Raw genomic sequence first — 11,465 nt, 5'->3', positions numbered from 1 at the left:
CCGTGCTCCCCGCCCGCGGAGCGCCCCTCCTCCCGGGCTGCCTCCCCTCCGTGACCCCTCCTCTCGCACAGTCAGAGGCTAGAAAACTTGTTAAAAGCTCTCCCAGTGTTCCAAGTTAGAAAAAACTTTTACGAGGTATCAGCACTTTTCTTTCATTAGCGAGGAAAGAAGGATGAAAAATACAAAACAGCCGTAGACTTAAAGTTTAAATAGACAGGTCTGAGTGCCTGAACGTGCTCTTCCATTTTAGTTTAACCCTCCAAGAAGTGCTCTGATCCGTTTTCACTGCTGATCAGCAAGGGTAAGTTGAAAGTTTTCCTTTTTCATAATTTTGTATATTATTTTTTCTGAAAAACTTCATTTCTTTTGTTTTCTTTTTTCTTTTTTTTTCCCCATCCTAAGAATTCTGTGTTATTGCGCTGAGGGTAGAACTTGGTTAAAAACACTCATCTCTAAACAGCGTAGATTCTCCTAAAGTGCTAAGTTCCAGCTTGGAGGAGTTCCTAGCTTTCTTTTGTCTTATTTCTATACGTTTCTAGTTGTGCTACCCTTTTACAACTTGTAACCTTGTTCAGCCGAGGGAGGCTGCGGCAAAGTTCTGAGTACTTGTTGCTGGTGCTGCTCGAGTAAGATCGCTGCCCTCCGCTGCTCTCGGGCGAACTCAGCTCTTTTAAAGAAAAAGTCGAGGTGCACTTCGCCCTCCTCTGTTGTACCAAAATTGTTGCACCAAAAAGTTACTAACAGGGAGACCTTGCCCTGAGTGCATCCCATTCCTTCGCCACATGTTTTGCTTTTCATATGGAAATCTTGATTGATGCCTGATAGCTGGGGCAGAGCAAGCCTCTTAATTAGATGGCTTGTTAAAGGCTGCAGCTACTGAAGTGGTGACTTTCACGTGGTCTTCCTGATAAGTTTTTTCCCCTTTTCTTTTAAAATAGATGTGATAAAGTCCAGACACACGTTTATGATTTTAACCTGGTTTGTATATAGTTACTCTGTTTTAGCAACCTCAGTGAGGGATTTTAGGGAAGGAATGTGGAATATCATGATATGCCTCACCACGTTGGCAATGTCTGTGAAAGTCTTGGGTAAATATAAATGAAAGTTGTCTAGGAAGGACTGCACATAATCCCTATATGACACATTCCCTGTATATTACCTTGAAGACTTAATTGCCAAAATGCAGAGGAAAAAATACTTGAGCAGCATCTCTTGGAGGACTAAAAATCTTTTCAAATTGAGAGACTTGGAGTGATTCCTTGTAGCAATTGTTGCCTGCTGCTTGCCACTAGTTATAAAGCAGCACGAGGAAGGAGATAAAAGAGCCTTCAGCTGAAAGACAGACAAAGCACAGAGTATCTTATCAAGTAACACACCAACAAGAATATTGTGTGCTTGTAAGTGTCTTCATATTTTGCCTTGAGATAACCAGCAAGCCTCATGAAGCAGCATATTTCATCTGAGGATTTCCTTTTCATTTTTTGTACGTGATACTTATGACAAAAAACCCTGGTAATGGGGACAAAAAAGGAATATGGACACCTTTTGCCTAACGTCCCTGTGTGTGTGTCTGTGTGTGTGCGCATAGTGAGTGAGTTAGAGGACTTGCGTGAAGCTTTCATCCTGCCATTTTTAACATCTGGAGAGCACACTGCGCTGCAGAATTTAAGCCTCTAGTCTTTGGGATGTTTACTGAAGTGTTTCCTTCAGAAACTTCAAAGCCAAACACTGGCAGTGACCCACGATACCTAACAAGCATTCGAATGGGAGAAAGGCGAGCAGCAGGCTGGGTTCAGGAGAGGGATGGACACAGGGATTTGATTTGCGACATAAAGCCGAATGCTTGTACTCACAGGAGCTCAGGCAGATTCAACACTGTAGAGTTATCTTGGCTCTCATATTATGCAAGCCCAAGAGATTAATTTTATTTGTCTCTGCAATGAACGAAGGCCAAGGATTCCTGTGGGTATGGGGAAGGTTAGAGGACATTGAGCAATGCATCTGTTTCATTAGATGTGTTGCTCTCTTTCCCCCAGTCTCTGGTATCTCTTTCCCAAGTTTGTGTCTCATGTGGAGGCACCTGGGCTGTTGTTTGTACCATTTATGTATTTAGACATCCAGATTTCAAGATTCTCAAGGAGGAGCATCAGAGGGCTCAAGGCCCCCTCAGGGAATTCAGCGTTCCTTCCCTTAATTCCAAAGTGAGTCAGGAGAAGGATGAATCTGAATTAAAACAGAGGGTAGACCTGACTTGTACAGCCAGAGAATATCTAAGAAAGTGCCTGCAGTTGCTTTTGTGAATATGCTTAAGAATTAAGTTAGATGGGGAGGGTACTACGTGGGAGAGGCAGAGGCTATGGGGTAGATCCGGCAGTGACTGACCACCAGCAGTACTGGCAGACAAAGGAAAAACCCCAGATGTAACACTAAATTCTAGTTACTGCAACCACTTTGTGCGTAACCTTTGTCTGGTGGATGAAGTGAACTGAAGCTCATCTGCAGACCTATACACGAACTATACCTTCCCAGGGGAATGTCTGAAAGACATTCACTTATTTTTGTAAGATTTCGGAAAACTAGCCTTCCCTATTCCAACAGGTCCAAGCCCAATGAGTCCAAACCCATCTCAGCTGCTTTCTCTGAGATGCATGTTATGTTTGGGAAATGCTCAAGCTGATTTATGTTCAGGGTCCAGAGCCTTCTCTTTTGTTTTCTATGTGTGTGTGACCACACATAAAAAGAGAGGAAAGGTTGGAAAACCAAAGCTTTGGCATGTTTCCCAATTACTTCAGCTGCATGATCCCATTTTAGAACCCACTCTAACCCTTCCTGCTCTTCCATCCACTAGCATGTGACCTTCTAACACTGTAGTCAGACCTGGGACATTACCACAGCACTGAGTTTGCATTATTCTTCTTGGAAAATGTGAACCAGATGACATGATGAATGCCGTCCATAAAAAATAGTTCTAGAATTTCTTAATTGTGGCTTGCAAATCAAATGTCTTATATATGTGGTCATCCTAAACCCGTACAGATGAATGCTGTCAGATCTCCTGCTGCTCTATGGATTTTTTTCCTGTCTTTACCCACACACACAGTAGGACCTGGAAGAAATCCATCTTTTAAAGACTGCGATATTTTAACGCTAGGCCAGCATTAGTCTGCCTCAGAGAAGGTTATGATCCTGTAAAGTATTAATCAGTAGGAACTCATGAAATGCATGTACTCATCATCAGCCATATCCTTAAATTCCTGAAGTACTGAATTTGTATCAGTTGAACAGGCCAGCTTGTGTCATTCAGTGGATTCATTTAAGGTTTTTGGAAGTGTTAAAGCAAGTTTAAGTCCAGAATGCTAAAGAGCTATTTTTAAAGGTTATCTGCCAACTATTTCAAACTACTTAAAAAGCTAGAATACTTAAGTACCTGTTTGATACAAAATCTCTTTTTATACCTGGTAAACAGATTTGTAATCAGTTAATAAAACTGGCCTTTCAGTGGCCTGAAAGTAAACAAGTTAGATCCGATGAATGAATTTTCTCTACAACAAAGCAAAGTACTGTGTTTCATAAAGCAATGGAATCCACTTAAGAAAAGGAATAATATATTTGTGCCACCACAAGGTTATCTGATTAACAGTACAATGTTTTGAATTGATGTGGGGTTTTTTTATCACTGGCAAATGCTAGCATGTAACTGATCTCTTTTTAAAAAAGTTGCTTTTCAGAACTATGTATGAGTAATTCAAGCATGGAATGTTTCCTCCTGGAGTTTATATTGCCAGAGGACACAAATGAAACTTAGCAATTTTGCATGCTGAAGCAAATTAAAAAATAGGTAGTAAAGTCTCCAAATATTGCAGGTGTGGGATTAAGTAGGTCAAAGCTGAAGTAAATCATATTACATTAATGAACCAGAGAGGAGTGTAATTAGAAAACAAACAACACATAACTGCCTAGAAATAACATATCCTCTGTTTTCTTAATCAGGCTTTCAATCTGAAATAACATTTAGACAGTAAAAAAGTACATTGAGTCTGAGGAAACTCTGTTAACCCAATAGTTTCTAGTCACTGGAAAGCTGACTAATTAAATCAAGAAGCTGTTACTTGAAAAAGGCTCCTTCTGTCCACTTCCACTTCTAGGACATGGAGCAAATAGCTTGCCTTTAAAACAAACTTCACGTGTTGTATAGTTACAGGCTGTTCTCTGTTTTAACAATCCCAGCCTGAGGGGGAACGTGGTCACATTTCATTCCAGCTTTTCCAGGGACCTCCGCGCTGCTCTGCCTGACTCCTTCTCTGCCGCCCCAGCCCAAAAAGACAAACTCACTTTTTCTTGCAAGGAAGAAAGCTGAGGATGGCTGAGGGGATGTGTTAGAGACAAACAAGCTCTATGTGCTCCTCCCAGCAGAGGCTTCCAGATTTAAAAGTCTGAAGCAGTCCTGATCCTTTGATGGGGCTTCATTCATGAGAACAGCTAATTACATGAGGAAGGGTCAACAAGCTGCAGTGGGGGAACTTCAGAGCCAGCTGTTTAGGCAGATGGAGGAAATGGCCCTGGGATATTTTGCAGGGGTTCAAAGATAATTGGCATTTTGGAGCTATCAGAGCAAGTACTTTAAACACTTGTCTCCCATTACCCTCTCAGGCTCTGTGGCAGGAATGGTGTGTTTTTATTTGGCATCTATCGCTATGTTTTGAGTTTGCCAGGTTTATAGTCTTGTGTTTCCAGTGACTCACTGCTTCTTGAAAGCAAGTCTCCTTGGTGCTAAAATTTCCTATTTTATGAATTATCCAAAAAACACTTTTTCTATAAATGACCTTCACAAGGGATTATATCCATGATGCAGTGGGGAGGAAATCATTTGGACATTATCAAAACTGTAATACCAGGAAGGGATTACTCAGCATCCATGGAACAAATATCTATGCCCAGCAGCATTCACATTAAAAGGGAAACGTCATGATTATTTTTCCTTTTAAGTTCTTGATTTCACATGCTTTTTCATGTGGGGCAAGTTAAAATACAAGTTTTTATGAGCATAAGATTGCCATTCTCCAGCTGATAAAAATCTATAGTGAAATTTGTTTTTCTCAGGAATCTAGAACATCAAGCAAACCATTTCATTTCTTTTATGTCATCCTGTGTATTTCCAGATATCCTGAGAAGCTGCCTGTGTCCCAGAAATGCGCACTTTAAAACTCAAGGCAGGAAAGACAATTTAAACTTGCAGTGTTCAACACTTGGAATGCAAACTGCAAGCCAGGAGTTGCCTTACAAACAGAAAGAGCTTATTTACCTTTTTTTCTTGCTAAATCTTTTTTCCTTTCAAAACAAAGAAGGAATTTAAATACAAAAACATGCAAATAGGAACCTGAAACTCCAACGAATTAAGCAAATGACAGACAAACAGGAAACCAGTTCCTCCAATATGGTAACATGATCTTAGCTGTGTTTCTTGTATTTGCTCTTTTTGGTTCCTTCATAAAACCATAGGTAAAGAATGCTTACTTTGATCTTTGCAATGCAAATACTAATGTATAAGCCTAATTTAGACAGCAAACATTTTTTCTTAGGAATTATACTCTTAAATGTGTTACATGCTATCAAGTGATAGGCAAGAGCTCAGTTTAATATTGCTGTATAGGAAAAGCTTAATGTATTTTACAATGGTAGAATTTTAGGTATCTGACCCTGATATTAATTTAAGGTAACCTATTGTACCAAGGTTATACTGCAGTTTGCTTTTTTTAGTATCTGAAAGAGTGAACATAAAAATTACACTGAATTATCAATCCACACTGAATCTGAGAAATCTTTCATATGTTCCTAGCATATTTAGGCAATGCCACTACTTAGTTTCACACCCTGTTTCAGCTGTGTGTCACAGCTGTTTTCCACCTGAGGCAGGTGTAGGTCATTGAACTGAGTCTGCCACCAAGGAAGCTGAGCCAACCACAGTGGTCACTGAGGGTTGTCATAGACTTCTTGAAAACTGGAGTGAAATTAGAACTTTTTCCACTGTGCTCCGAGACATTATATGCTACTTTCTCTTTTCAGTTTCCTCGACTTCCCACTTCACCTGCAGACTAACTAAAACTCCATTTTTTCTTCAGATTATATACAATACATTAATTACAACAAAGCTGACGCCACTGCTCTATTAGCATTGATCAGTGATTTAGTGTATCAAAGGTATAAAAGCTCTGCCTTAACCCTTGCTATTTTTTTTCCTTTGTGTCCTTGTTTAGCCAACATCCTGTGAAGATGGGTGATTGGAGTGCCTTGGGAAAACTTCTTGACAAGGTTCAAGCCTATTCTACGGCAGGAGGGAAAGTGTGGCTGTCTGTCCTCTTCATTTTCCGAATCTTGCTGTTGGGGACAGCAGTTGAATCTGCTTGGGGAGATGAACAGTCTGCATTCCGGTGTAACACTCAACAGCCCGGTTGCGAGAATGTCTGCTATGACAAGTCCTTTCCCATCTCCCATGTACGCTTTTGGGTTCTGCAGATCATATTTGTGTCTGTACCTACCCTTTTGTACCTGGCACACGTGTTCTACGTAATGAGGAAAGAAGAGAAGCTGAACAAAAGAGAAGAAGAGCTTAAGGTAGTCGCAAATGATGGCGTGAATGTGGATATGCACCTCAAGCAAATAGAAATTAAGAAATTCAAATATGGGATTGAAGAGCACGGCAAAGTGAAGATGCGTGGGGGACTGCTCCGTACTTACATCATCAGCATCCTGTTTAAATCTGTCTTCGAGGTGGCTTTCTTGCTGATACAGTGGTACATTTATGGGTTTAGCCTGAATGCTATCTACACCTGTGAGCGAGACCCATGCCCTCACAGAGTGGACTGTTTCCTCTCCCGTCCAACTGAGAAAACCATCTTCATCCTCTTCATGCTGGTGGTGTCCTTGGTGTCTCTTGCCTTGAACATCATCGAGCTGTTCTACGTGTTCTTCAAGGGTGTCAAGGATCGTGTGAAGGGGAAAACCGACCCCTACTCCCACAGCGGTGCCATGAGCCCTTCCAAGGACTGTGGCTCCCCCAAATATGCTTATTACAATGGCTGCTCATCACCCACCGCCCCCTTGTCTCCCATGTCTCCCCCAGGGTACAAGCTCGTTACTGGAGACAGGAACAATTCCTCCTGTCGTAATTACAATAAGCAAGCCAGCGAGCAAAACTGGGCCAACTACAGCGCGGAGCAGAACAGAATGGGGCAGGCTGGCAGCACCATCTCCAACTCGCACGCCCAGCCCTTCGACTTCACCGATGAGCACCAGAACACGAAAAAACTGGCGTCAGGGCATGAGCTGCAGCCTCTCACCATTGTGGACCAGAGGCCTCCCAGCAGAGCCAGCAGCCGAGCCAGCAGCAGGCCTCGACCTGATGACCTGGAGATCTAAGCTTCTTGCTGCAGTACTTGCTCAACTATGAAACGACGTGCATTGGAAGATGCCGTCAGTGCTGATCTTGTTCCAGTGGAGGTGGTACTTAACAGTCTCAAGCAGGAGATTTTAACAATCATAAAATAAAAAAAATAAGAAAGCAAAACAAACAAGAAAACAAACTCTTAAAATACTTGCTGATTCTTTGGGGGGTGTGGGGTTGGTGTGGGGTGGTACAGTACACATTGATATTTAATGTAGCTGGTTTAAAGAATTTAAATACTAAAAAAAAAAAGGAAAAAATGATAGGTAGTACTAAGGTAAAGGGCTGTTTTTCTAGAAAGGCTGTAAATATCTGAGTGTATGTGTATGTGTGTACTATCATGTTTGTTTCTAAAGAATCTTCTGTAATACTAAAACCCAATAATAACTGAACTCACATTTGTCAGGGTGAAGTGCTACCTGAAGATGAAAACGTTTTTCCTATTCAACATGCAAAAAGTCCAGGATTGCCTCTGATCATTTCCCTGTCAAGAACATTCCATTCTTAGAAAGTGCACTTTGAAGGTAAACTTTCCTACGTGGTCCTCCAGGTTGTTGGAAGGCTCCTGTGAGGACAATTTACAGTCTTTGAGTCGTTCAATTCAAATTTCAGGCATGGCCCATCAGGAAATACTTTGGTCACCTGCTCTTCCAGCCCTTCACGCAGGTGTATTTTGTGATGTGCGTAAATGGGATGGCTCCACACACGTGGAACCAGCAACGACACAGTCTTGCCCACAGCAATACTTGTGTCCTGCTACTCATGTCGAGTCTCTTTAGTATTATATAAAACACAGTTTGCTGCCACTTGCAGATTTAAGCATCAAGACAAGCAAGCAACTGCCTTTAATGAATTTTGTCACACCTTTATGTATAATAAGGGTGTATGTTTGTGTGTGGAAGTGGAGGTAAAGGTATACACAAAACACCCTCAGAAGCATAGGCTGAGAAATAAACGCACACAGGTTACTTGCAGTTGACACTTTCTCATGGATGTTGTGAAAATATGGGCCACTATGGTGTTTACATTCTCTGATTCCTTCAATGTAAGTGAAGCACATGTCGTTATATTTTTTTAATTCTATAAAATATTTTCCATGTATCCTAAATGGATGCTCTTTTAAAAATAAAAAATCTAAAGGGCCTAATCCTGGATGTCTTATTCTGGAAAATCTCTCTTTAAACTTGTTGGGAGTTTTGCCTCAACAAAGTCTGCAGGATCAAGCCCAAGATGTAGCGAACCATGTTCTTGCTGGCATGAATGATTCTCTCTTGTAGAAGGTAGGGGTGGAAAAGACCCATTAGGTCATCTAGACAATTTCCCTGATAGGTAATAATGATGCTTGAAAGATAGAAGATGTAGTACTGTAAGCAAGCTTTAGTCTTTTACGTGAGAAACTTAGAAGAAGTGCTTTGTGCTGGATTAATAATAAAATATGCCTACATGGCTTTTGCAGTAACTGGTATTTTTCTTGTTCTAAATATTCACATTTACTGAACTGCAATGTCCACTGAGTTTGACAGTTAGGTCTTTCTAGATGGCTCTAGCAACTTTAGTGTTTACAGGTAGATTATGTTTGAAATGCAAGTGAAGTTGAAAGGATTTTTAAAGAATACAATTCTAGGTAATTTATTTGAAATATATGCTAAAGAAATCTACCAGTTTCTTCAAATGCATAGCCTCTTAGCTGAACACAGATTGACCAAGGAAATACATAGCTTGGTTTCATTTTGCAGCAACACAGATAAATTGTTTCATTTAATACATTATATTAATTTGTTTGACATTCCATGTTAAACTACTGTTGTCTTCAACTTCATTGCATGTATGCAACCATAGTTTGTCGGATCATGTTGTCTGGAGAACATTAGTCAATAAAGTTTTAATTTAGTATAAATACATTTTCTAATTGTCTTTTACTGTTTCATATGTCCATATATATTTTTTGTGTCGGTCTGATAATCCAAACTCATTCCTCCCTTGTTCATTTTTTCCCGGTCACTCTGCATTTCAGAAGCATCCTCTATTTAATCCATCTGGATTTACTTTGAAGTGAAATTCCACAGGGCCACATTCAGACACCCTCACAACACTGGAAAAACAAGCATTTTCTACCACTCCTGGAACAAAGTAATGTTCAGCATGAACAAATCTTGCCATGAGCCACAGAAAATATACATTTATTTGCAAACTATTATAAAAAAATTATAGTAGTAAAATACCATCACATAACTTTTTAAGCAATTTTTATATACAGCTTAGGTTCAACATTATGATATCATTGCCTCTAGTTTACATTTCATCATGTAATTGGATTGCTTGAGTGACAGTCAGTTTAACTTTCTGGAATTAAAACCTCATTCCTTCAGAGTCAATAGGAGAAAGGTACTGATTTTGATAAGGCTGGGATTTTACATATTGCCTCCCCTACTTCACTCTTTAGGTCCACATCACTAACAAAGTCATACAGCTTTTGCCTTTTCAGCATTGTCTCTAAATGCAAGGTGGTTGAACTCCTTTTTTTATGTGAAAAATCAAAATATAATGGTCATGTGATTATCATATAAGTTTCTACTTAAATTTGCTTGTTATTTTAAGTCCAAATTCTTCCCTTTCCTCTTAGCGAAGATGGGGGAAAAGCAAGGCAGTGGTAGTGGATTTACAGCTCTGAGAGACTACTCAAGCACCAGCATAAGGAATGACTCCTTGAAGTTTTCCTTAAATAATAGCAGTGAGTCATATTTAAGCTAGCTTGTCCTAGTTTGTCTGTACAAACGGAAGGGCATTCCAAGCATTTTGTAAGGATCATGCCCTTGGAAAGGTGGACACTGAAGCATTCAGAGAAGGGCTCACCCTGAGATAAAATGTAGTCTCTCCTAGACAGGCTGATTGTCAGGTATGTCCCATGGGGCATCTTGGACAACTGAAATAATTTAGTGCTTCAGTGCCAAGGCTCTGCGAGTGATTTTTATGGTGGTAATGCGTGTGCATGTGTAGGGTAAAGACATTCCAAAGGCAATTTCTCCCACCTAGATTTATTTCTGTGGAGTGCATTTATTACACACTTCAAAGTCATCACAGTGACATAATTTTGTGTGCCATTTATCTAGTTCTTTATACGCTTTCTTTCAGTGCACTCCTGCAGCAGCATTTGCTTTGTCTGCAGATGGCAAAAATAAGGTGTGATGCAATGCTAGCACACACTTCTCAGCCTTTGTTGAAGGATATGTTAGATATTGATTTCAAACTGGAAAAGATGCAAAAATACACATTTCTGAAGGTAATTAAAACAAAAACACAAACCCCAAATTCACATCCTGTTAATTATTTAAGAATTGTGTTTGTGTTTTGTGTAGCAGTATTTTGCAAAAGAGGCAAATCATCCTAAGGTCTCCACCCTGTCCCAGTAATTTGAAATGTTTTTACAGAGTAAAGTTAGAAGGAAAAGTTACAGACAGCCTAAAATCTATATGCATATCATGTAATTTCAAGATATTTTAAATACAGTGAGCACATACTGAAGGTTATTTCCTAATTTAGAAATAAAATTTCCATATTTAAAGTGGAAACTACAGTAATAGTTTGACAACCCGTACAAATTATGTGAGTGGACCTGTCGCACCCCCTGAAATCCTTCATTTTTAAACAATGTACTTGTGTCACTGGTCCAGAACCACATAACCCACATCTGTCTGCAGTACTCCTGCACTACTCATCAGTAGCATACTGACTCAGTTGTGAACTACCACCATGATGCCTTTCCCTCAGATTTTCTCTACAGTTAGTAATTGATTAAAACAGAGGGGGAAAAAAAAGTGATGTAAGGAGTAGAGTTTTTCAAGTCAGATGTGGGAGTTTTGAAGTTACCTTGACTGGTTAACCCAGAGTTTTGGGTATGTCAGGTCCAAACCCCCTCCAGTTTTGGCAGTGGCTGTTTCTATTCTGCAGGGACAGAGCTACTTTTAATTGTTCTTGTAATTCCTCCATGATTACCACTGCTCCCTTGTCAAGAATTTAAAAAAAA

General features: G+C 40.1%; 1 protein-coding gene across 1 annotated transcript; it reads left to right on the top strand.

Moving 5' to 3' along the window:
* Window positions 1-9,338, top strand: GJA1 (gap junction protein alpha 1). Its single transcript, XM_085056079.1, has 2 exons — window positions 1-301; window positions 6,255-9,338. The coding sequence occupies exon 2, from the start codon at window positions 6,271-6,273 to the stop codon at window positions 7,414-7,416; it is 1,146 nt and encodes a 381-aa protein (XP_084912205.1). The 5' UTR covers window positions 1-301; window positions 6,255-6,270; the 3' UTR covers window positions 7,417-9,338.
* Window positions 9,339-11,465: the final 2,127 nt, after the last annotated feature.

Source organism: Lichenostomus cassidix, chromosome 3 (genome assembly GCF_008360975.1).
Source record: "Lichenostomus cassidix isolate B80296 chromosome 3, HeHo_3.0, whole genome shotgun sequence".
NCBI lineage: Eukaryota > Metazoa > Chordata > Aves > Passeriformes > Meliphagidae > Lichenostomus > Lichenostomus cassidix.
Note: the sequence above shows the minus strand (reverse complement) of the source record. Positions and strands in the feature narration are given on the sequence as shown.